Source organism: Nuphar pumila, chromosome 12 (genome assembly GCF_984573655.1).
Source record: "Nuphar pumila chromosome 12, dmNupPumi1.hap1.1, whole genome shotgun sequence".
NCBI classification, from domain to species: Eukaryota; Viridiplantae; Streptophyta; class Magnoliopsida; order Nymphaeales; family Nymphaeaceae; genus Nuphar; species Nuphar pumila.
In genome coordinates this window covers 74,819,980-74,847,609 of record NC_143260.1, presented here as the reverse complement: position 1 = coordinate 74,847,609, position 27,630 = coordinate 74,819,980, and the positions used below count along the sequence as shown (strand labels likewise).

General features: G+C 37.4%; 1 protein-coding gene across 3 annotated transcripts in view; it reads right to left on the bottom strand.

Moving 5' to 3' along the window:
• Positions 1–26,683, bottom strand: part of LOC149821027 (Mitochondrial substrate carrier family protein) — a 69,676-nt gene extending 42,993 nt beyond the window's left edge. The window contains exons 1-5 of one of the 3 annotated variants that reach the window (XM_089983763.1): positions 26,487–26,683; positions 25,174–25,249; positions 20,632–20,727; positions 19,468–19,984; positions 659–794 (exon numbers count right to left, since the gene is read on the bottom strand). In XM_089983763.1, the coding sequence (XP_089839889.1) occupies positions 659–794; positions 19,468–19,984; positions 20,632–20,727; positions 25,174–25,249; positions 26,487–26,588 (927 nt within the window). In that variant the 5' untranslated portion in view covers positions 26,589–26,683. Of the gene's footprint in view, positions 1–658; positions 795–19,467; positions 19,985–20,631; positions 20,728–25,173; positions 25,270–26,486 lie in introns of all 3 variants that reach the window. The other 2 variants (XM_089983764.1, XM_089983765.1) reach the window with 2 other exon arrangements.
• Between the last annotated feature and the right edge of the window lie 947 nt (positions 26,684–27,630).

The window sequence follows — 27,630 nt, the reverse complement described above, 5'->3', positions numbered from 1 at the left end:
AACGGGAAGCAGTGGCAGTGGTAGTGGCGTTGTCGCCTGGCGGCAGTGCTCGACGACGACGGCGAGTCGGGAAAAGCGACGAGGAGACTCCGGCGTCGAGGGCTCTACCGCAGCCGACGATCAGACGGGAAGAGGCAGTGGGTTGCAGGAGCTCGAAGCCGCCGACGGCTGCAGAAGAAGGCGGAGAAAGTGGTGGCTGGCGGCTTCGGTCGCCGACACTCGCTCGAAGGGTGAGAGGTGGTGAGGACAAGGGGGTCGACAGCACTCGGAGGTCGCCGACGCTCGGAGGTCGGTGGCGGCTCCGATCGCCGACGTCTGCAAGGAAGGGCCGGAGACAGGAGGCAGATCGAAGGAGAGAGAAGGGGCAAGGGTTTTTGCCCCTCGCCCGAGGCGCCTGCGTCTTTTAAAAGACGCAGGTTCTCAAAGCTTCGAGAACCCGGGTCTGGGTCAAGCTCGGGTCCGGCTCAGACTCAGACCCGGGTCCGACACGGCGGACCAAACCTTGACATGTGGCCGACACGTGCCCTGCACGTGTCTGACACGCGTACGACACGATTTTTTTTTTAACGGGCTTTACAATAATAGCCAAAAAATGAATTGGCCATACCAACTAGCACTAAAAAAATGCTGCATAAGCCAAAGATATATATAAATGTACCTTAGGTATAACAAGGCACTGGGATCGACTTTTAGCAGTATCAAAAGAATGAGAAGCAGCAGCAGCAATTGAACCAGAAACTCCAGCTGCTATAGAAGCTGCCATTGGGGATACAGGACCAAGTTTTTCAAGAGACCTGGAAGGCATGCAAAAGGTAGATATAGACGTTTCAATATAATTCATTTACAAATTCTCAAACATTTCTAAATAAGTATTCAGCATTTAGCAGCCATTTCTTGTCACAAATGTTTGCAAGTTTAACAGCTCAACATATTACTATGGCAGCATGCTTATTCCGAAGAATTTGTGAAACTGAAAACATAATCAGTTTGATACAAAACAGTGGCCCGTTCTCTAGAAGAAAATATCACAAATATATTCATTTACATTTGACAAGCCACATCAAAAAATCAGTTCTCAAATGTGTCCATATGCTTATTTAATTGCCAGAGAACACAAAGATAGCCTTATTAAATAGCTGGAAACAATCTCCGAAACACCATAAGTTTCTTGGAGCTAAAGATTGAAAGAAGCAAACGAAGTTAACAAGAAAGCCTCACAAGAACAGAATAAAGGGCAACAGCTAGCATCTGTCTAATGTATGACATATTCATTATGGACAGCTGCAAGACCAGCATCATTGAAGACAGTTGCCCAAAGAACAACTTACTCCACTTATCAAACTGGCAATCAAAGTGCATGTGTCATTTCATCTAATCCAGTGCTGGATCAAGAACAAAGCATGTCCCGCAACCACATCACTTTATCATTGAAAAGATGTATAATAAAGAATCAAAAGATATACCTAAAATCAAAAGAATAAGTGGGATATTCAACAAAGCACTCAATGAAGGAAAGTCATGGTTAAGCTATAAATATGAGGTAGTAATGCAACTCAAGAGACGGTGTAGAGAAAAAGAAGTGTTTTTCAAAGGAGCATTAATCCAAACAATATGAGAAAAGGAATCATATGTCATCCATCAATTAAAGGGAATTTATGTAAATTTCAAATTAATGATGTAATTTATTTGTAAAAAAACAATAACCAAAGAGTAGTATTGGGAGTCATCTCCTTGCAACCAATATATTTTGCATAGTAAATATTCTCATTTATATTGAGATATCTCTTTCAATATTGGCTACCATAAATTGCTCACCTTAGACTTCTTTCTCTTCTATTGGTTTACTGATTCTAGAAACAGTTCTGTTTCCTTAAATGAAGAGAAGCTTAATATCTATTTTTGCAGTTGTCATAAATAAAAAACAAACCTTTGACAGAGTGCACCAACACAACTAGCTCTACTCCCAATCCTCATAGCTTAGCTTATTAACCATTAAATGGAAATAATATTTAAGAAGCAGAAAGATTATTGCTGCTCTTACGATTGTAAGAATGTACTGACAGGGCCAGCTACCTAGCCAACCTTCATAATTAGAAACTAACAACATGAAAGAATTGATCATAATAAGTAATTAAGTATAGGAAAGGGAAAGAAGTTTATTTTTGTGGTTCCTACAATGCATTTGGGGCTTATTGGCAAAAAGGGATTGATTTATGGTACTTTATGGCTACAGTTGCGACTAGATCAACATGTCATTGCTTCAGATCATTTTCTTTTATCTACAAGGGATCATCACGTGAATCTATGGTATCACGAGTCTAATCATTAGTTCCTGTGTGTGGTGCACAAATTCATGGAGTGTAGGTGGTGGTTATGACAAATTCAATAGCCAAAAAATCTTGCTTGTAGAATAGAAAGACCCAACCCTTTGTCCCTCTAGTGAATTAAATAAGCCAAAGGTGTGTGCTCGTGAGCCCATGCTAAAGTTTCAATTAATTCTTGCCAATATCCACACCTTCACAAATTTTTTTGATATTTTTATCAAAAACTTGCCATTACATTTATCACTAATTGTGTCATGTTTTTTAGATAGAACAAACTAGTTGATATACCTTGCCAATTTTGCAAACCATGTTGATTTTTTTGTGGTATAATTCAAACGGCAAAGAATATTAACTTTAGATTAACATAATTTGGTATGTGGAATCTGGGTCCCTCTTCATTGTCCATATCACATTATTTTGGTACCCTGATTGACAATACTTGGATGTATTTTGATAATCTTTTGACAAGAATAAAACCAAACGAAGTTCATAATTTTTCTGAGAACCACTATTTAAAAATCAATCCTAGACATGCCAGTAACGGAGGTGAGAACTTATCCCACATTTCACAGAACAAAGGTAAAGCAACAAATGCATGTTTGCATGGTAAATAAGAGGCTTCATGGAACATCACCAAACTTGTGAAGCTATTCGTACATTGTTATCCACTAGAACTCCAAAGATTGTCTGTGGAATATGTCACATAGTTAGAAATACGGTATCAGTGTCGGTGAGGGCATGCAAGCTACAACATGGGTGTATATATATATATATCATAACTCTCTCTCTGTCTCTCTCTCATCCAGAAAGATCGACGGTTTATCTAGTTTCTTTAGATAAATCAAAGGTGTGTATTCTACTAAGGAGAGATCCAAGTAAACATTCTTGCACACAGTGAGGGTCCTCCATTTCCATATAATACTTAAGAAGAACCATACATGGGTTCAAACACGCCATATAAAAAGGAAGAAATGAAGTATGCACCATCTTTAGAGGCCTTTCACAATAAGTTATCACTCTAGTCCGTAAGCTTCCATTTTAATAGACAATCCATGAGATGGATGCAGTCATCAAACTCATTGTCATTAAGCCCTTTGAAAAATGTCATTAACCAGCCATACTCCTACAACCAGCATTGTGCAAAAAGGTATAATCTGGGTGCTTTAATGTGGAAAAGAGATGAAAATTTGGTGCAAAGTAGGCATATCGCCGACCATTTGTCCTTCCAAAACAAAATCGAGCAACCATAGCCTACTTGAATATCCACCTATGAATTCCCCAAACACAGAAACTAGAAATTTCCGTATGTCAGACACCTTTTTCCACTTGTTATAAGACTAGTTCCATGACACTGTATTTTGCTTTAAGTAAAAAAGGACCCACAACCTGCTTCCGTTCCTAACCCCCTCCTGACCCCCCCCTCTCCACGATCATTTGCACAGCAAAGCCTTGCTTAACAATTCAAGTCACCTTATGCCAAGACCTCCAAGTTCACAAGTTTGGGTGACAACATTCCAAGAGACTAAATGGGTTTCCAGTACCTTTCTAAAAGAATCATTTCATACCTTGGTTATACATTGTTAAACCAACCTAGCTAACTAAAATATCTATAAGGTACATCATCAAGCTGGAGATAACATGTTTGATGAGGATGACCCTATCGGAGGGAAATAGACATAGCAGACACCTTCACTCTTCACCCAGAAGTAATATACTGTCACATTTTCTTGAGCTTTTGGGGAAGTCCAAAGCAGTTTTAAAAGTGCTATAGAAAAATATAGTGAGCCTAATGAGACAATAAGTTCTCAAAGAACTGAGAGAAATAGGAGACCTCCCTCTAGATTCATATCCTATGATTTCTTTTCTCTCAAACATAGAACGTGCCTTAGCGCCATTCACTCATATGTTGAGCCCAAAATTTTTGAAGAAGCCCAAAAGATATGTGAATGGGTAGAAGCCATGGAAAATGAACTAAGGGTCCTTAGGAAAGCCAGAATATGGGAATTTCAGGATCTTCCTGAAGGAAAGAAAAGTATAGGATGTAGGTGGTTTTGTAAAATCAAAACCAAGAGTGATGGGACTCTTGAGAGATATAAAGCACGTCTAGTTGCTAAGGGATATGATCAAGAATACGGGGTAGACTATGATGAAACGTTTGCTCCAGTTGCTCGGATGGTTACCGTTAGATGTCTTATTACCATCGCTTCAATTAAAAATGAAATATTTATTAAATAGACGTTAAAAATGCTTTTTTAAATAGGGATTTAAATGAAGAAGTTTATATGACTGCTCCTCCTGGCATGGATTGCCCTAATGGTAAGGTTCTTCGTTTACGAAAAACTCTTTATAACCTAAAACAAGCCCCCGAAGCTTGATATGACCGATTTAACAGTTTAATGATAGAAAATGGATTTGTCTCATGCTATACTGACACTGCCTTATTTGTAAATAAATCTGATGCAGGGATTGTGATCTTGCTTCTATATGTTGATGACATGTTAATCACATGTGATGATATCAAGGGAATTAAAAAAATTAAGTCTGTACTAACTGAAAAATTTGAGATGTCAGACTTAGGCTTTCTGACATATTTTTTGGGCATTGAAGCTGCTTTTTCTCATAGAGGATATTTTTTATTCCAAACTAAGCTTGCTTGTGAGATAATTGACAGGTCAGGCATTACTATTGACAAAATATGTGAAACACCTGAAGTTGTGGGGTCCAAGATGAAAATAGATAATGGAGTTGTTTTGGATAATCTTACTCCTTACAGACAACTTGTTGGGTCATTGATGTATCTTAGCATCACTAGACCCGATATATCTCATGCAGTGCACATTGCAGTCAATTCCAACACGCTCCCACGTCTATGCACATGAGTGCAGTCCTCCGAATCATCAGATATATAAAAGGGACGATAAATAAGGGAGTATTTCTTTCATCATCCTCTGATTTAAATTTAATTGCATATACTGACTCTGATTAGAGAGGTGACCCTAATAACTGTCACTCCACCACTGGTTTTTGTATTTTTTTAGGTGAATCTTTGGTCTCTTGGAGATCTAAAAAGCAACAGAAGGTCTCCCTGTCTTTCACCGAAGCCGAGTATAGAGCCATGGCCTCCACAACTATGAAAATAGTATGGATTCAACGTCTGCTAGAAGATATGGGAGTTCATATTCAAGAACCGACAAAGTTATGTTGTGACAATAAGAGTGCGATTTACATTGTCAAAAATCATACCTTCTATGAGTGTACGAAGCATATAGAGATGGACTGCCATTATGTTCGAGAAGAATATTTGAAGAAAATCATCGATCTTCCATATGTGACATCGGAATATCAACTAGCGGATTTCTTCACTAAGGCGCTTTGCTCCCTTCGGTTTCATTTTCTTTTGGGCAAACTTGCGGTTATCACACCGTAAGTTTGAGGGGGGTGCTAAAATGTATTCAATTTCGTCATATGTACGTGTGTGTGTGTATATATATATATAGAGAGAGAGAGAGATACATATACATATATACTATGTATACATATCTCTCTATATATATAAATATATATATATATATATATATCTTTTCTTTTTTTTACCCGAAAAGGGTATTCTTGTAAATTCTTATTTTACGCATATTCCATTTGGAATATGATTGTACTTATTTTTATTCTTTTATTTTTCTCCTTTTTTTTGTTCTTTTCTTATTTCTTTTTTATTTTCGTATTTTGGGCCACCTAGGATGGCTCCCCAAAGAGTCGTTGGGGAGCCTCCAACGGTCACAAATGTGACCATTGGGGGCTCCCAACAACTTCTTTGGGAGCCCCCTAGGTGGCTCCTTTAGTTGTGTATAAATAGAGGCTTCCCCTTGTATTTTGTAAGACTTGAGAGTCTCAAGCTTCTCTCCTCTTATTCAATATATTCGTATTACATGCATTTGTGCATGTTTGCATTATTTTACGCCTTTTGCGTATTTGTTCAAGTGTTCTTTGAGTGCCTTTGTGCACATCTTTTGTGAAGTATTAGTGCTTGTATGCACATTGTCTCTTCGTAGACATTTTTACAGTAGCTTGGTATGCAAAAATGTTCTAGCATGCTACTTTCAGATGAGGATGATGACAGTACTTGTTACAAAGGCACCAGTGTATGCTAGACTCACTATCTATCCTGGATCCAGTCTAGGTAAACAAATCTGTTACGCTAATTCATTTTGGGTATCAAGGGTGGGGTGTCATCCTTATTCGCAGCGATAGGGGTTCAAGGCTACTAACTAGGGTTCCTTATCCTTGGACCTGTCCACTCCCTTATACACCAATGATGATTAAAATTTTCACCATGGTGTTTTCAGGATGGGCGGTCAAGGCTTCAATAGGGATCTTGATGATTAGGGAGTCATCAACATCATGATAATGATGTGGGACATGGATTTTGTAGAGATGTTCATGATCGGGGATACATTGACAGACATATTGGAAGCATATGCACCTCAGATGAAGTATTCCACTCCTATGCAGGGCCACTAATTGCTTGTAGGGTTCCCAATCACTAATAAGAAAAAGCTCTTCCTACTGCTGATGATTTGAGGTACTCCAACATGTTGGGGGCATTGAGGAACTCAACGCTTCTAATGTTGAGATTCATCTTCAACAATGACAACATTAAAAGAACAAGGGACCTTCTAAAAGTGAAAGATGTGAAACAGGAATTGACCAAGGCAGTGAGGGGAAAAAACATGTTAGCCGTAGAGGAAGTTGAAGTCCTTGAAATCCTGTGCACTTAAGATTCTTTATGCTATTCCAATTGGTGGCCTAGAAAAAACACCAATCAAGTACAATGAAACTGGGTGGTGAAAAATTCATGGCCTTTGCATTAAGGATCACCAATTATTTCTAGCCAATTATTTGAAAAAACAAAAGTTGGACATCTTCATGGTGATTGAATGTAAAGTTGGAGGCGTTGGACATGTCATAGGTCAATGGCACTTGGTGGGACTCCCAATTTCATTGAAACCTAAAAGTGGAAGATTAGGGGTTTAGTGGTCTTTTGGGAAAAGATTGGGTAGGTGAATGCATTTAGCACTATTAATGCTCTATCATGTTTGTTTTCAGACCAACTTTAAGTGTGCCCCCCTACTCTTTTCAATTGTTCATAGTGCAGGTGACGAGTTTGAAGAAGAAAGAGTTTTGGAAAGAGCTGCTGTGCATATCTGTGGTGCCTGATCGGGGATTTTAACAGCATCCTTACGGTAGAAGACAACAACAGCCAACCAAGAAAATTTGTAAGATAAAGCTATTTTAGGAGTTTATTAAACATAGGAAGGTCTCCTATTTCTCTCAGTTCTTTGAGAACTTATTGTCTCATTAGGCTCACTATATTTTTCTATAGCACTTTTAAAACTGCTTTGGTCTCTATGTCTGTATACAACAGGCTCTTTAGAAGTTCAATCATCATCCTCATGAAAGATGAAAGGCTGAGGAGGATGGTTATTCTCTTCTACTTCATTTTCACTTGGTGTGAATTCATCATCACTAATGTCATCATTTCTTAATAAAAGTTCAAATAAAAAAGAATAATCCATATTTTCCTCATGAGATTTAGAATTTTCAAATCCACTAATATTTTCTAGAAAACTTACATTTCTAGACACATATAATTTATCATTTTTGATGTCATAGCATCGAAATCCTTTTTGGATCCCAGAATACCCAAGGAAAGCACATGGAATGGCTTTAGGAGAAAGTTTATCATTTTTATCTGTTAGGATAAAGCATTTGCACCCAAAAACCCTTAATCTGCTATAATCAGGACCCCTTTTATACAAAATTTCAAATGGTGAGATTTTATCCAAATTTTTTGATGGAAGGCGGTTGATTAGATAAACATATGCAAGAGCAGCTTCAGCCCAAAATCTTTTCGGGATGTTTTGAGAAATGGGCAGAGTTCGGGTTGTTTCAATAATGTGCCTATGTTTCCTTTCAGCCAAATCATTTTGTTGGAGTGTTTTGGAACATGATTTTTGATAGATTATCCCATATTTCTCAAGATAGCTTTTAAAATCATTTGAGAGATATTCTCCTCCAGAATCAGATCTAAAGATTTTTAGATTTGCATCAAATTGATTCTTAATCATCATATGATAAGTTTTAAATGTCATAAAACTTCATGTTTATATTTAAGAAAATATATCCAGGTAAATCTAGAGAATTCATCTACAAATATCACATAATAGGAGAACCCTCCCTTTGAAATAACAGGTGTTGATCCCCAAACATCCGAATGAATGAGTTCAAACGGATTTGTAGTAAACATGGATCTTTGATAAAATGGCAAACTTCTCATTTTTTCAAGTGTGCAATCATCACAAACAAAAATTTTCTTACATAAATGTTTGGCAAAAGAAAGATACAAAATTTTTGTAACATTGGGGTGACCAAGTCGTTTATGTCATACATTAATGTTTTTGTGATGCATTGCATTACAAAAAGAATCTTTTGGAATTTGAAGAAAGTCCACATAGTAGAGATCTCCTTTTCTAGAGCCTTCCCCAATCAATTTCCCGAACCAGCGATCCTGTATCCAATATTTATCAGATGAGAATTTAACATCACATCCATGGTCCGAGAGTTGAGAGACAGAAAGCAAGTTTAAATTTAACTTTGGAATAAATCTGATTTTTGGAATAAAAAAACCTTTTTCTTCAAAATTACCAGTGCCTTTAATTTCTAGAGAAGTGTCATCCGCAGTTGAAACAAAAGACGGTGATGAATGTTTTAGAAAATCGGATAAAGAACAAATGTTGGGGAACATATGAAAGGAGGCACCCAAATCTAAGAGCCAAGAGGTCTTACCAAGACAAGGAGAGGTAGATGTAGTTGCTCCATAAACAACTCCCTTAAGAAGCGGTTGAAGTGCTTCCACGATTTGATGAAGAGAAAGAGGCTCATTTGAGGAAGTCACATTTTCTTCTTTTTGAGAAGTGGTGGCCATGGCAAGCAGCTTCTTCCATTTAGGGCAAACAGGTTTGATGTGCCCTTGTTCCTTACAAAAATGACACACAAGTTTATTGTAGTCCATTTTTCCTCCTTGACCACTTGATCCTTGATTTTGATTTTTGAAGTGAGGAGGCTTATAAGTTCGTACATTGTTTCTCGGTCTTGAAACAACATTAACGACATCACTTTCTTCATTAGATGAAGTTGTAAGAACACTCGAATTGTTTTTGCTAGAACTCATATGAGTTTCCTCCCCACTTAGCTTAGTAATGACATCTTCAAGCGAGGGAGAAATGAAAGAAGAGAGGAGAGAAGACCGAATTTGCTCGAACTCGGGTCTAAGACCATTCAAAAAATTGAAAAAACGATCATCTTCCAATTGTTTATACCTAAGTTCAATAGCTTCTCCACTCCATTTAGGCTCAAGCATTGCGAATTCATCCCATATGGAAGATGTTGAGAATAGGTGGTTTTATGTTTAAGCCTTCTTAGATTAGAGGTTATCTGAAATTTTAATTTAATAATGGACTTAGATGTAATTTATTCTTTTAGGCCTCTCTCTATTTAACATTGAGAGTAGCTGCCCTAATCAAGTTAACGAGTTTTTCTTATGCAGCCGTCTCTCTCTCTCACTCTCTCTCTCTCCCTTCTCTCTCTCTCTCTCTACCTAGGGTTTAATGTATCTAATTTTTCCTTCAACATGGTATCAGAGCAGCCGATCGTGGGAGCGTGATCGTCGATCGTGATCAATCTTCGAATGATCTACACCAACGAAAAATTTTATATCTTCAAATCAGGTCAGCTGTTCTTATTCTGTGTAAGATCTGATAACAGATCTGGGATTTGATGACCCAGATTTGTCATCAGATCTAAGGGAGCAGATGTTTTGTTCCTGCCGTGATTTTCTGTTGTTTGGGAGAAGCCTTGCCGTGATTTCCTGGATTTCCTGCCGTGATTTTCTGCTGCCGAGTTTTCTTGCCGTGATTTCTTGTTGTTTGGAAGCCGCAACAATCTCATTTGTCGTGATCTCCTGCCGTGATGTCCTGCTGTTTGGGCACAGCAGCAATCCCATTTGTCGTGATACCTTTTTTTTTTCGTGATTCCCTGCTGCTTGGGAGAAACAGCAATCTCACATGTTGTGTTGTTGCTTGTGATTGAAAAAAATGACTGATTTGTTTTAACCGTGCCCTGAAGAACTGGTATTCTTGTTGGCTGTCGAGCTATATTTGTCTGGGAGCAGCAGCTGTCGTGATTTATTTTCTGCGTCTGCATATTATCGTTGGTCGTGATTCACTGGATCTTTGTTGGTTGGTTCATTTCAGTTGGTAGTTTATTTCAGAATATGGAAACAGCAAGAGTGATTCCCTGCTGTGCTGAAAAAAAAATTAATTATCATTCATGTTTGTGGGCTGCTGTTCATTACTGTCGTGGAAACTGCAGGCTTGATGCCCTGCTGTGCTGAAAAAAAAATTATTCTTGTTGAGGGCTGCTGTTCATTACTGTCGTGGTCTTTTTTGTGTGTGTGAACAGCTGCTGGTTGTCGTATCAGTTGATGTGTGAGTGTCACACGCTATCCCCTGTGTTGCTTGAAGCTTGTCCAGATTTTTATCTCTGCTGAAATAAAATTATATCTTCAGTATGGCTGAAACTTCGAAATGTGATTCCAAAATGGAACATATTGGGGAGTACAAGGCATTTGCCAATCCCTTTTCGTACGGCTCTTCTGTAAGGTTGAATGAAACTAACTATGCCAGGTGGTCCAAAACTTTTATGATGTCGGTATCTGGACATCGTAGAAAACATATCTTGTTGGAAGACGAACCCACTGAAAAAGTGGGAAAATATGTTACTTGGGATGAAGATAATGACATAGTTATGTCGTGGATCATGAATAGTGTTGAACCACCTATTGCAGATGGTTTAATTTACTATAATACAGCCAAACAGATGTGGGACAATCTTTGAGATACGTACTCATAAGAGACTAATGTGAGTCGTATCCTGCAAGTTGAACAGGAGATATATAATTTACAGCAGGGAGATCAGACCTTGGCCCAGTACTATGCCTTTGTCAAATCTGCGTTTAAAAGACTTAATGCTCACAGACCTCTCTGTTGTTCGAAACAAAAGGATCATCAAGAACAAACTATGGTTGCTCGGTTTCTTACAGGTTTATCGTCAGAATTCTCTGTTGCAAAAGTCCAAATATTGACTGGTTCAGATGTACTTACTCTTGCTGATGCATACAATCGTCTGAGTAGACTTGCAATCTCTCTTCCACAATCTGAGCATGTGACTCAGTCATCTGCTCTAGTTGTCTCATCTGGTTATGGGCGTGAAAATTTTCAGAATATCAGAGGACGAGGCCGTGGACGAGGTATGGGAGGCAGAGGAAAGCTTCAATGTACATTCTGTGGAAAATCTGGACATTTAGAAGATCGTTGCTGGGATAAGCATGGTCGGCCAACCCCTTCTTCATCAAAGTCATATACTCCTAAAGCAAATGTTACTACTCTCGAGGCAACAAATGTACAGGATAATATCTCTGCAAGTGACAGTAGTTGCCTATTCAACCGGAAAGCATCTTCATCCGACTGACAGTAAGTGGATTATTGATTCTGGTGCATCCAGACATTTGTGTGGAAATTTACTTGTGTTTTCAGATCTCAATGATATTATTGTTCATCGAGGAGTCTCATTAGCCGATGGGAGTTCCTCGGCGGTTGTTGGTCAGGGAAATATTTCCATATCCTCCTCCTTACAGTTGCAAAATGTGCTTCATGCTCCAAACTTTCCTCAAAGTTTACTCTTTGTTAGTTGCCCTACAAAAGAACAAAACTGTAGAGTAATATTTGATCCGATGGGTTGTCATTTTCAGGATTTGCTGACGGGAAGAAGATTGGTGGAGGCTATGAAGAAAATGGAGTCTACTACCTACATCATCTAGTGGGTAATGTTCATGCTGCAGTGGAACACTCATTCAGTCCTGTCCAGTGGCATCGTCGCCTAGGTCATCCTTCATTGTCAAAGCTTCGTTCGGTCTTTCCTCAAATTCCTTCCACTACATCACTTCAGTGTGAAGCATGTCAGTTGGGCAAGCATCATCGAAGTTCGTTCTCTTCGAGTCAGAGTAAGTCTAGTAATAAAGTGTTTGAACTTATTCATGCAGATGTATGGGTCCTAGTAAGATTCCTACTAGGACTCAATGTCGTTACTATCTTGTTATTGTTGATGATTTCTCTAAGTTGTCATGGGTGTTTTTAATAAAAGAACGATCTGAAGTTCCAAGTATTATCAAATCCTTAATTCTTGAAATAAAAACTCAGTTTGAATCTATTGTCAAGATTGTTCGCACTGATAATGCTCTTGAGTTTAAATCAAAAGGTCTGTTACAATTTTACCAAGATCATGGCATTCAACCCCAAACTTCTTGTGCCTATTCATCTCAACAAAATGGGGTGGCTGAGCGAAAACATAGGCACCTGCTTGATGTTGCCCAGACCATTATGATTCAATCTAATGTTCTTGCGTTATACTGGGGTGATGCGATTACCACTGTTTGCTATCTGATCAACTGCATGCCTTCGTCTTCTGTGGGTGATCAAATTCCATTACATATACTAAAACCTAATGCCCCACTCTTTTCTTTCTCACCAAAAATATTTGGATGTGTTTGTTTTGTACACAAACTTGGCCCTGACCGTGATAAATTAGCTGCTCAAGCTACAAAATGCATATTTTTAGGTTATCCCAAAAATCAAAAGGGATATCGATGTTATGATCCTATTTCTCGCCGAGAGTATGTCACTGCGGATGTATCTTTCTTGGAATCCACTCCATATTACTCCAGTACCGGTTCCCCGCTGCAGGTTGATCCAGCTGAGTCATTTTCATTACATATACCTCCTTTTTCCTTTGGAATTTGTGCCCTCATTACCGAACCAAACTTCATCCTCTTTCAGATTTAATAATCCTCCATTGGTATATGTGCGTAAAGCTCCACCTCCGCAAGAGCCTTCATCTTCTTCTTCCCCTGAGGTAAGTTCTACTGACAATAGTGATCTTCATGATGATGATAACAGGCCTATTGCTCTACGCAAGGGGACACGACAATGTACCTTATATCTCATATCTCATTTTGTCTCTGATGCTAGAATTGGCAGTCAGATGAAAACCTTTATTTCAGCCTTATCTGCTGAAACTATTCCTCTGAACTATCAACAGGCAGAGCTTGATAACCGCTGGAAGCTGGCCATGCAAGAAGAAATTGATGCTTTAGTATCTCAACATACCTGGGATTTAGTTGATTCCCCAGCAGATGCTGACATTGTTGGATGTAAATGGGTATATACAATAAAGTACAAATTTGATGGTTCTATTGAAAGGTACAAGGCCAGATTAGTAGCAAAAGGGTATACTCAAACATATGGTATTGATTTCTTTGAAACTTTTTCTCCTGATGCACGGATGGGTATCATTCGTCTTGTTCTCTCAATAGTTGTTCAGCATGGTTGGAGCTTGTACCAATTAGATGTGAAAAATGCATTTCTATATGGGGATCTATCTAAGACCGTTTATATGCAACAACCTCCAGGATTCGAGATTGAGGAGGAGTGTCAGAAGGTGTGTAGATTGAGAAAGGCGATTTATGGCTTGAAACAAAGTCCTCGTGCATGGTTTCAAAAGTTGTTTGAAGTGATGTCAAGCTTTGGCTTTAATAGGTCAGCAGCAGATTATACACTATTTATCAAGAAAACTAATTCTGGCATAGTTGTTATGGTGGTATATGTGGATGACATCATTCTTACAGGAGATGATGTGAAAGCTATTGAAGCCACAAAGGCTCATCTTCAAAAACACTTTGTTACAAAAGACCTTGGTTCACTTAGATATTTTCTGGGTATAGAAGTTGTCAGGAGCCGTGAAGGGATGGTTTTGTCTCAACGGAAGTATGTTCTTGACTTATTAAAGGAAACGAGAATGTTGGGAGCTAAACCAGCAAATATTCCCCATGGACCATAAAGTTTAGTTGTTTGAAGAAGGGTCAAAACCGGTTGATAGCAAAAGCTATCGCTCCCTAGTAGGGAAGCTACTATATGTAACTGTGACCAGGCCGGATATTGCTTTAGCAGTAAGCAAAGTTAGCCAGTTTATGGACAAACCAACTGAGGTACACTGGAATGCAGCTATAATGATTCTCAGATATCTAAAATCTTCTCCTGAAAAGGGGTTATTGTTCAGGAAAGGTGGAACTCTGGAGATAGTGGCCTATTCTGATGCTGACTATGCAGGATCTGTAGTGGATAGAAAATCTACCACAGGATTCTGTGTGTTTCTGGGAGACAACTTGATTTCTTGGAGAAGTAAGAAACAAAATGTGGTTTCTAGGTTGAGTGCAGAATCAGAATATCGGGCTATGGCCCAAACAGCTGCTGAATTGATGTGGGTTCGTACTGTTCTTCATGATCTTCAGGTGAAGGCTTTCTCTCCTATGACCATGATGTGTGATAACAAGGCTGCAACATATATATAGCAAACAATCATGTCTTTCATGAGAGAACAAAGCACATTGAGGTTGATTGCCACTATGTAAGAGATATGGTTCAAGCTGGTCATATCACCACCAAATATTTAAAGTCAGAAGACCAAGTTGCAGATATGTTTACAAAGCCTCTTGCTAGACCAAATTTCTTAAAATGTTGTGACAAGCTGAGCATGATTGATATCTATGCTCCAGCTTGAGGGGGAGTGTTGAGAATAGGTGGTTTTATGTTTAAGCCTTCTTAGATTAGAGGTTATTTGAAATTTTAATTTAATAATGGACTTAGATGTAATTTATTCTTTTAGGCCTCTCTCTATTTAACATTGAGAGTAGTTGCCCTAATTAAGTTAACGAGTTTTTCTTATGCAGCCGTCTCTCTCTCTCTCTCACTCTCTCTCTCTCCCTTCTCTCTTTCTCTCTACCTAGGGTTCGGTGTATCTAATCTTTCCTTCAACAGATGACAATTCCACAAAATATTCCCTTATGGACATTTCATTTTGTTGAAGGGTTAAAGCCCTTTTTTGGAGATAGTACTTGTGAGATAAGTCTCTTGATGTGTACATTTTCTCAAGATAATGCCAAGCTTCGGATGCTTTCTTGAACTTGATAATATTGGCATTGATCTTAGTTTCAACCGATGAAAAAAACCCAAGAAAGAATCTTGAAATTTTTCATTTCTCATTCCTCATGCCTCTTGAAATATTCTTTAGGAGCCTTGGCTCTTTCATCTCCTTCAAGGATTTTTATTTCTCGTCTCTCCATCAAGGTAATCTTAGGCTCCGGTTCGGAAATCGAGCCTTGGACATAGCCCCAAAGCCATTTTCCTTTAATATGTGCCTTCATATTCTCGGCCCAAACGTGATAGTTGGAGTCATTAAGTTTAAAACCAAGAGAGAAATGGGAGTCTTTTTTACCCATTAGAGAAGAGAATAGAGAAAAAAACACGTACCGCAATAAGATTTTTGGTCTTACTTGATGTAGGAATATTCTAAAATATTGAAGGAAGAGAAGCCCCCACTCCAATCTCCAAGAAGCCAAAGACATGTTTTTCAAGGCACCCGAAAAATGAAGAATCACACGATCTTCGATCTTTGACCAAGCTCTGATACCATGTAAAAATGTCTACGAAGAGACAATGCGCATACAAGCACTAATACTTCACAAAAGATATGCACAAAGGCACTCAAAGAACACTTGAACAAATACGCAAAAGGTGTAAAATAATGCAAACATGCACAAATGCATGTAATACGAATATATTGAATAAGAGGAGAGAAGCTTGAGACTCTCAAGCCTTACAAAATACAAGGGGAAGACCCCTATTTATACACAACTAAAGGAGCCACCTAGGGGGCTCCCAAAGGAGTCGTTGGGAGCCCCCAACTGTCACATTTGTGACCGTTGGAGGCTTCCCAACGACTCTTTGGGGAGCCATCCTAGGTGGCCCGAAATACGAAAATGAAAAAGAAATAAGAAAAGAAAAGAAAAAAGGAGAAAAATAAAAGAATAAAAATAAGTACAATCATATTCCAAATGGAATATGCGTAAAATAGGAATTTACAAGAATACCCTTTTCGGGTAAAAAAGAGAAAAGATATATATATATATATATATATATATATATATATATACACACACACACACACACACACACACACACACACACGTACATATGACGAAATTGAATACATTTTAACAGCTACCAACCTTGGGAATCCAATAGATGAATGCCCCTCCCATCAATTCAAATGTGAATCAAGCATACACTGGTGCCTTGGTAACAAGTACTGTCATCATCATCATCTGAAAGTAGCACGCTAGAACATTTTTGCATACCAAGCTACCAACCTCGGGAATCCAATAGATGACTCCCCCTCCCATCATTGCTTAAGATTTTTTTGTCAACATTTGCATTGCTGAAATAACTGTTATTCTCCAAAAGGTAAACCTACATCTTACCCAAAAAAAAGGCAGCACAAAAGTTGTGAAGACAAGCATCCATCATCTTTAGGGGGGCTGCATGTATTGCTGAGAGCCAAACTAAGTTGAGCTGGTCCATGATTTATGCTTTTCAAGATGAAACCCATATGAAGATTCTCCATGAGAAGTCTGTGAAACTCCGAGCAGATGCCGTAGAAAAGACTAGTCATTTTTTGCATGCTCAAAATGAAAGTGGAAGAATGATAGTCTTCTCTGAAAATTAAGGGGTACGCACCTATCACACCACCAATCTCCATGGCAGGGTTTGAGGTTCTTACCCTCTCACTAGTCTATTGATTTTTTTCTATTACAATGCACCTCCTCCCAGTCATTCTTCATTAGATTTCTCCTTCCCTTATCATCATGAAACTTTTTATACTTTCCCTGCAGCATTTTCCTATAAACTTGATTCTTGATGGCCTCTCTCTTACACCAAGGCAAAAAGCGTTCCCTTCCTCATCACTAATGATATAGTCTTGGCACCACCAAGTTCCCACTCTAGCAGCGAAACTTGATTTTGCTAGACAAGGATATCTTGCCTTCTGATGAATAGAGTAGCCCAGATAATTTAGTAGATAGGAGGCTCTGATAGGGAGGAAAAAACTACGTATGAAAGGAACCATGGTGTTTGTTTGTAAGGAGACCTTGAAGAAGCATCTTATAAGAGTTTTGGATCACCACTTGCTATATTCAGAGTGTTTATTATATTTTTTCCTCAGGAAGAACAATGCCTTTCTACAAAAAATCTATTAACCTTGATCACATTAAATATTAAAGCACATCATAAACAAGCAAATTTAATTAACATTTCCATGAATTATGCTATGGATGATGCATGTGCATATTTCACTTTGCATGTGTATATACAAGTTCATGTTTGAGGCTAATGGAAACAAAATTAAGGGAAAATCAGAAAACTTCCTGACTTTTTCTTTATTTACATACAATTGTCTAACTTATTAATCATTACATGTAACCACTTGCATTGCTTATTCTACCTCAAACACCCTGAGGAAGTAGACCACCATTCTATTGCTATAGAATAAATGACAAGGATATTTTAGTCATTTGTTTGATTCGACTATCATCAACTGAATGATTAAAAGACCAAGCTTGCAAATGTTGAAAAAAATAAAAATAAAGAAAAAGCAATTAAATGCAAAGTTAGGCAGTTACAAATTGGTAGGTGATACCTCAGGTGGTTTACTGTTTCACACTTTTACCCTCTTAACTTATTTAGAAAAAAAGAAAAAAAGTGGTAGCAGGCAGGCACCATTCTACAGGGAATCATAATCTACTAATTCACAAGAAATAACCACGAGCAACAGCCAAGAGGAGTGAAAATGTGTACTCAAATATAGGCAATTCCATCCCAACTAGCTATTGTATTCATTGGCCAACCAAGGGCATCCAGTCCAAAACTCTGTTTCAAATATGTGCATGTATAGCTCGAGGAGTAACGGTGTAGTTATCTGGAAGTACCATGTTCCATCTGACCGGCAACACTAAACCTTCAGGATCTCGTTTTCCTTTTAATCATGTCTTTGCAAGAAGTTGCTTAGGTGAGATTAGATCCTTTACCACCTTCACAACACCCCAACCAGTATATTTCAAAGAAAAGTTTAAGGCCATCATACTTTGCAAAGAGATGATGGATGGATTCTTGTATTTACGTGCAAACAAGATTATCTACAACAAGATTTTACTTTTTCTGTAGGTCATCAGAAGTTAAGGGCTCCCATTTAGAAAACATATGCAGGAGGTTAGAATCCCTTTTACAAATATCCTTTTGTGGGGCAACATCCACCCAAGGCAAAAGTGTTCCAGATTGCAAGTTTTATAGTGAAGATCCCCCATGCTCCATAGTTCTACACAGCCACATCCCTAGAACTGCTACAGAGATGCATTCCTTCAATGGTTTTGCCAGTACAAGAGCAGAATGGTAGGTCAACATCCTATCTCTAGGATGTGGCAAAGCAAAGGGTGGGGGCAAATGAATGGCAACAAGGATGTCACCCTTTTGTTCTGGTCAATCGCAATAATTCCTTCAAGGTAGAGATGCAGATCAGACATCCAAAATTTTCAAAAACTTGACCTATTTATCCATGTTGGCTTATACTTCCATTCCCAAGGTCACTCCTTAATGCACATATTTCCTTGATTAGGAGTGCCCACCTGCCATTATCTTTCAAAGTGAACCACCACCACTCACTAGTGCCCCGAATATCCAACTTACCACAGCCACTTTTGGCAAACTTCTTTCCATAATGGAAGATGTTCTAATGAGGCATTCCCATTTTCATGGAAGTTTAGCATGTGCATTTTTTAGACTTCACCATTAGATGATTCTAAGAATTGTTACTATCTTACTGCATGTTGTATTATGTTATGTTGATATAAAATACTTCCAAGATAGGACTAAGACTTGGAGACACTTTTAGGTTTCTGTATATCACCTTAAGTGTCTACCCAGTGCACAGTTAGAACTTAGAACACGCATGAGGAGCACACACACACACATACAAAAGAAAAAAAACAGAGCACAAGTTGACAGAAATGATTGATCATAGCATGCAATTCAAGCTTAAACTAAGTATGAAATGTAAAAGTCACTCAAAAATTCTGGCAGAAAACCTTGGTGGGTCATCCATATCAAGACTTTTCCAGTCAAGTAACATAATGTGAATAGCCTGCCAACATGAAAAAAAAATGCCACCGAAGATGGAGTCACGAAATAACCCTGGTCTAAGACCTCTCCAAACGGCACCCCATCCTTCTAACATGACAATCTGTAAAGGCCCTTTGACATCATATACTGAAGGTGGCCGCCCTGACCCAGTCAACATCCATGGGTACTCTTTTAGAGCACGAATGAGGTTGGGATGCTTGTTAGCTAGTGTAGATAGAAGATTAGCAGTACGATCCCATGCCATCTTATCTGGCACATAACCATGCAGTGATCTCGAAATAGCTGGCACTACGCTTTGCTCGGTATGATGATGCTTAAGAGAAGGATTATGACATGCAGAAGTGACCTGCATACGGAGCTTAAAAAGATCAAATGGTGTGTTTATGACAGCTTCTAGAGCTCCAGATGCTAAGCCAGCTAAAAGAGCCTCGGAAACATACACATGATTGTCTTCTCGACCATCTGCAAAAAATCAATAAAAATTTCACAGAATTCACAAAGCTCAAACTTACTAAATTCAGTAAGCTATAATGGAAACTCAAACAATTAAAAAAGAGGCATACTTGTGCTTTCAAATTGAAAATGCATAACAGAATTCATGACTATATAAAACATTTCCAACTGTCGCCAAGATCCATTACAAGTATTCTAAACATAGTCTCATCATGAACTGGCCAAATAGAAACCAAATTTCCATGAACACAAAAATTGCTGCCAACCAGAAATCTTGGATTCCTGATTCTAATGTTTTTTGCTAAGTGTTTTGCTTAAATTGATGAAACCCAGGTCTGAGCCATGTTACTCAACCACATCTAAGTTTTGTTCTGTTGAAGAACTGTATATCTTGTGAGTAATTTTTTGCTTCAAGAATGAATCCCTGAAAAAATATTTTTCAAAATCTTTGAATTTAACATGTTATGTCAAACCTATAGAACAACATTCAGATATTAAATTGTTAGTTTTGCAACAAATAAATGTATTTCTGTCAGGAACAGGGAAAAATTAGAAAAAAGAAAGGCAAGACTGAGCGAAATAGCCCAATCCATTGTAACATGTAAGCATAAAAGCATAGCTTAAGTAGTGGATGAACAGATCAAGTGAAAGAATACCTTTATAGAAAGCTGTTAAAAGCTCATACATTCCAAACCGAGCTCCAACTGCTGGTATCCTACCTAACACCAACCAACCAAACCCACCATAAAAACCTACAGAGCCAAAAGAACATTGTGAGATACTATGTTTATATATCAACAAATATGACTGGCAAAAATAACCGCCAATTTTTCATTAGACTAATTAAACGACCATTACAGACAACAAAATAAGCATGCAGATAAGAACTATAATGACATCATGTGCTATTAAACAGTATACAACAGGATACTGGGAACTCTATCTTCAGATGTGCCATTCATATCCATTATATGAAATCCTTCTACTGAATGATGATAAACCATATCCAGACATAGTCACCTAAACAAGTTCTACTAAAGAGTTCTGTAGTAAAATACATGTGGCTGACTCTTCCGGCCAACCATGGCCAATCGGGACACTTTGGCTGCCCAGAGCAAGTTCAAATTGACAGAGATGCATGGCAGATAAAATAGAAACAATGAAAATTTCACAAAGTGCTTGCCTGTGCTAACTATATATATATGTACATATATATATATGTACATATATATATACATATATATATATATCTACTAAAGAGTTCTGTAGTAAAATACATGTGGCTGACTCTTCCTGCCAACCATGGCCAATCGGGACACTTTGGCTGCCCAGAGCAAGTTCAAATTGACAGAGATGCATGGCAGATAAAATAGAAACAATGAAAAATTCACAAAATGCTTGCCTGTGCTAACTATATATATATATATATATATATATATATATATATATATATATATATATATATATATATAGGGTCACTAGAATATGTTAACTGGAAATATGTGAACCGGAGTGTGAAGTAGGCACTTCCGACACTTTTTTTTGCAAATCCAACCCTGCAGATGCATTCGGCATCGGCATGGTCCATTTGCTAGGAATTCACTGTTGGATCATGTATTTTCAATGAAAAAATGTGTTTTTTGGATGCGTGAATATTTACAAAAATTCTGAGCCATTGATTTTCAAGCCTCAAAAGATCCTTCTTATGCATCGTAATCGGATGATCCAAGAGTCTGTTTCTATAAAAACAAGCATCTACATCACATCCGTACGGTGAAATATAAGAAAAATAAATAAAAAAACCATGAAAATCTCGGCTCATACTCCAGTTCACATATTTCCAGTTAACATATTCTAGTGGCCCTATATATATATATATATATATATATATATATATATATAGAGAGAGAGAGAGAGAGAGAGAGAGAGAGAGAGAGACACACACACACATATATATATATAAACAGTAAAGAAAAGTATTCTTGTTTTGGATATGAGTTTAAAACAAATTATGAGCAGAAATATTCATGATGGAGAAAAAGAAAGAAACTAGAACGCTGGGAATGTTCAAAAGGAACTACAACATAACTATTTTCTGGAAAAAGAATGGTCAAGAAGAAAAGAAGATAAAATCCCAAAATCATAAAATAATGATGGCTAATAAGGTTAGGGGGGAGAAAAGAAGGATCATGGTTTTGTGAAACTATCAATGAAAAGGGGGAAAACGAAGAAAGGAAAATATTCAAGTGGCTGCTATGCAAAATCCCTAAAGGAACAAAAAATAGCCTATCAAGTGAGCAAGAGAGTGGCCGAAAAATAATGGATGAAGCTCAATGATTGGATTTGGCTTGTCAGTCAATGGTGCTTGGTAAAATTATCTTGAGTGATTGATCTCTGCCTTGATGATGAGAAGGTTGATGTTGAAAGGAGGTTTGAAGGAGGGGATCGAATGGCCATCTCACCAATCAAATGGTCAGCCCCCTAAATCAGATGTTTGCCTAACATAGTCACCGATATCAGTGATATTTTGAAAATATTGCAAGAAATTCTGAGAAATTAACATAGCCAATAATATTTGGAAAATCTTGTGATATTTTTAAAATATAGATAAAATGAAAATATTGTGATATTACTGCAATATTAACACGATATTTTTTCAATTAAAAAACTTAATTTTATATATTTTAAGTTCAGTTTTTCTATTTTTTTGTTTCTTTGTATTTTAAAACTTTTAAAGTTTGTTTCTTTATATTTTTGTAAGAAAAATAATAGAAAACCTATTCTTTATTACTATTATTTATATTTTTCATTTTTTAAACTTTCAAGATTATTCTAAGAGTATCCACATTTTGAAAATATCTTCGAGAAATTACCTTGAACGATATAGATGGCTATGTGGCCTACATGATTGATAGTTGTGGAAAAGAGGTGAGCCCTAATAGAAATTGAATGCAAAAATGAAAGAAAGAAAGAGAAAAGGATAAAGAACTTACTTCCCTTCAGTACATAAAAAAGAAACATTTTGTTTATGTGTACCTTTTTTTATAACTAGGGAAGGCTACCTCAATCACATGCAAGTTCATTGGTGTAATCCCCCCCCCCCCACACACACACACACACAAGGACTACACCTAGATTCAACTTCACATCAAAGGACATGCATCCATGACTTTCGAACTCATGACATCCCTTCAGCTACAAGTCATGCCTACCAGATGAGCAGTTTGTATATTTATGATAAACACAAATGATAAAAAATCATACAAACAATAAAAGTCTGCAAAAAGTAATATTGTTAAAAAAGACAAAAGAATACATGTTAACCAAAGTTACTAGAAGCTTCTTAGATAGGTGGGAAGTGCACTTCTTGGAAACTCATTTCGGAAGCGTGATACTTCTCGCTTCTGAAACTTGATGAGAATCTCAATTCTCCCACACTTCTCCTATGCTTCATACATGCTTCTTATATGTTCTCTCGTGCTTCTTTTCATGTTTTTTATCTGCTTCTTTTCGCATTTCCCACTCACTTCCCATGTGCTTTCTCTAAATTGATAGTCATTATTTTAGATTTTAACAACAATTTAGTTCTTACATTAAAATTATGAAAATTAAGAATAGTTATTTTATTCTAGTTTTTATTTGTGTTCTATTCTATTCTCATTCAATTCTCATCTCTCTTCTTTTTTTATTTCTTGCTTCTTGCTTCCTATAAATTTTAAAATGCCTTACTTCTTGCTTATGCTTCCCCATCGTTCCCCGCTTCCCTTCCTAGTATGACAACTTACCATTAAAGTACATAAACCTAGAAAAAGCGGCCAAAGTTTTCATGAGAAAAGAAACCCTAAGATTCCAAGAAATAGGAAAAGAGGAGTTTGCATTGAAGTTTGCAAAGAAAACTAATCACTAAAGTGAGACATCATGTTGGTTTTATTATTTATATGCTCTTATGATTATGATGACGGTAATTCAACATTATATACACTTCATCAAAATGAATTATAAGAATACAATATGTGAACAAAAATAGTAAAGCACAGATTTGTAGAAATGCCATGAACCACCACCAATCAATTGCTCTACTCTATCTAACAAAAGCAGTCTTGGTCCTGTTATTTTGTTTACAAACTACCATCAATTTAATGCATGTGCATGCAATTGAAACAAGATCAATATTCTGTCTATCGTACAGGCTGCTGTGAGTCGGTTGTGAAAAGTGCAGACTTGGGTATGACTTCACAATTATTCAGGCACCAGCAGCGCTTAAGATTGAGGACTAGTTTGCTTAGGTGAGATAACATGAGATTTTGAGAGGGCCCACAACATGGATGTGAATGCTGAAGGAGGGACTTCTTGGGAAGGTCTAATAGAGCTTTTGTTGGAAGGTGGCATTGCAGCAAGCCTAGGAGACAATAGGCTGCAGGCTTAGAAGTCAAAAGATCTTGTGGATTAGAATATTGTCTTAAATATCTTAGTGGTCTCACAATCAAAGCTACCTTTATCTCGAAAAGCATTCCTCAAAGAACCTAGGGCTCTATCCACAACATGTGAAACATCAAACTCCTTAAAAGTAGAAAATATGAACCTAGTTACAAAGGCTTTTCATGGATGCTATGTGGTAGGTTCACGGTTCAAACTTATAGATTAATTTGTTGGTCTTGTTCAAACTAGGTAAGATCCCCTAAACTTAGAACATTGTTGGTCTTGTTCAATTATAGTAGCTACAACAAGTGATTGCATTTGAAATGATTGTAATAGTAAATTCAAATTTTCAAAACATTTTTACTCAAGCAGGGCTTTTGAGATGGCACCATGTAAACCACAATCATATTATGGGCATTTCCATAATTCTCTCTATTCTACGCAATACTACTATCAGTCCATTACATAGTAAAAAATTGTGTTGGTCATTCTATAGTCAACAATCTTGAATTAGTCATTCTATGTAATGCCTTTTGTAGTCTGTGTGTCTAGTTATACACTAGAAGGCATTCAAAAGACACATGAAGTGAGGTCCAGTTACAATTGAACAATGTGATTGAATCTACCAATGGAATAAGGAAAGTGAATATATTTCAAGAATACTGGTAGAAACAATCATTTCACTGTTTAGATGAATCATGTGTAGTGATATTATTCATGCAGATAAGGAGAGTGAATAAATGGAATCATATGAAAACATAATAGTTTCTTGAAGTTACCAGAAAGGCCTGATATGGATTTTACTCTACCAAAAACTTGTGTCATATCCAGTTTCTGACCAGCGCCTGCACCAACCTATTGGATAACCAAATTTACTGGATATATTGAAAAACAATACAAGCAAAATTTTCAGTATTTGTAAGAGGAGTGTTTATCAGTTTTCTGCACATGATGTTTGTAAGCAAATATATCTTCAGTAATATTTTAAATCAAAAATCTATTTTAATGGCACCAAGATAACAAATCACCAAAAATTAATAACCCTTCCAAAGTAAATCTGATTAAACACTTGCATTTTACGTGATTCTCATCTGAAGTGGAGAAACTCCTGGTTAATTTGAATAAGTTATATATAATGAAGTTTGACTAGAGAACCTGAGTACAACATCCTCCACACGATAAAGGTAGGACTAAAAGAATCATGCACATGTAGCAACATCAATTGGACAAACCATGTATTTGATAGAATTGAATCAGAAAAAATACTATACTCATATGCGAGGAAAACAAAGTGATAACTTTTTTCTTGAGCCTACAAGAGACCTCATAGAAAGTATGAAATTAAAAATCCTTTAGAAGAAAATAAAACGGGTTACAAATTGTGAGAACCTTCCCAAAACATTGGAATATTTAGCCACCAATTTAGTGAAATGGAAAACTAATGCATATGTTTGTACTGTTTTCCCTTTTTTTGAAAAAAGAACGTCTGCAATATGCTGTATAGCCACTTGTACTCAGATACTGGATGGTACTTTTTCTTGCATGTCCTGTTACTTCCAACAAATATCTTATCAACAAATTTTCCCACCAAGGTAGTGCAGTTTTGTTTCCAACCGGTTTAGCTAAACTGACTTTCCCGCAAACTGTCCAAATCCCAGACAAAATGATTGCATAGAACTTATAACTATGGAAAGAGTTAGAATTGTCCAGTTCAAGTTTATAAAACCTCTCAGAGTCGCATTTCACAGTTCAAGTCTATGAAACCTTTAAGTTATTAGTGTTACTAAAAAGTAAAAATAAGGAAGCGACAAGTACAAACAAGAGAGAATTAAGTGTTCAGTTATTATTATGTTTCTTAAGATCAGGATCCTCATCAATAATACCAAATTAAGATCGTTTTCTGAAAGTTTCAGGAAAAATTCGATGCAAAGGCCAATAAAAACAAAAACTAACAAGTTCTCGTTTGGTTCAGTGTTTTTAATACAAGCATCGAAGCACAAAAGCAGAATGTGTATCACTTGAGGCAATAATGGCAATAAGCTATTGCAAGCTAACTAGCAATGCACGGAGAGAGGGGATTAATGACACCAACTTGGAGCAGCGTCTTGAGGGTGTCGAGCGGGTAAACGACGGCGGTGGAGAAGGTGACGGAGGAAGCGGCAGCCAGGGCGTGGTTCCTCACAAATTCCTCCATTCCCAAACCCACAACCAAACGGCACCAATCTCTCTCTCTCTCGTTCTGAGTGGGAGATGCCTTTCAAAACCCAAGAATCCTTTATGAGCGTTTGGCTACCGTGACAAATCCAGGTTAACCTCCTAGACATCAGGGGACGTTTATTAGGGCTAGGGCTGGTAAACGAGCCAGGCTTGAATTGTTCAAGCTTGGCTCAAGCTTGTGGAGAGCCAAGCCGAGTTCGAGCTCATAATGAGTCTTAAACGAGCTGAGTTCGAGCTGGCTTGTCTACAAGAATTGTTTCCGAGCTAAAAGTACGACTAACATATTTTTAGCAAACCAAATGGTTGAATCCTATGTTAGACACATATATGTGATGTAAAATGTGTCTAAAATATACTTTTTTACTACCTAACGAGAAAGTCAAACCAAGCCTATTTATTGTTTATATTCAGCTTTTTTTATATTTATACGGAAAAACTGCCTCCAAGATCATAGACCCAGTTGTGGCAGAGTAAAACTCAGTGGACTTACCCCTTGCTCACTCATGTTTGGTCAAACTCATAAAATAGGCTCGACTTGACTTGACTCATATACGTTTGTTAGATAGTAAGAATTATATTTTACACCTATTTTTTTAACCCATTCAAACCCGTAAAATAAGCCCCGCAAGCTGAATACAAAGAATAGGTACTCTGACACTTAGTTAGGTAATAAAGATTATATTTTACATGTATTTTTTTTGTAATCCTATTTTTTCTAACTCTAAAAACAATGCATTTTTTCTAAAAACAAGCAAGGTTGAACTCGGCTCATTTAGCTTAGGCCTATCATGAGCTTGTACTCAGCTTGGCTCACCACAAGAATAAGCCAACCCTGAACACTTGAAGCTCGGCTAGTTCAGTTCATTTATGAGCCCTACTATTGGTAGGGCTGTCCATTATTTCAGTACCCTGACTCATAAGGGTGTACCTAAACTTGTGCAAATTATTGGAGGAAAGGATCCATATCCAATGATCATATGTCACCCAATTGAGTCTTGTAGAGCACAAGTTCAAACAGG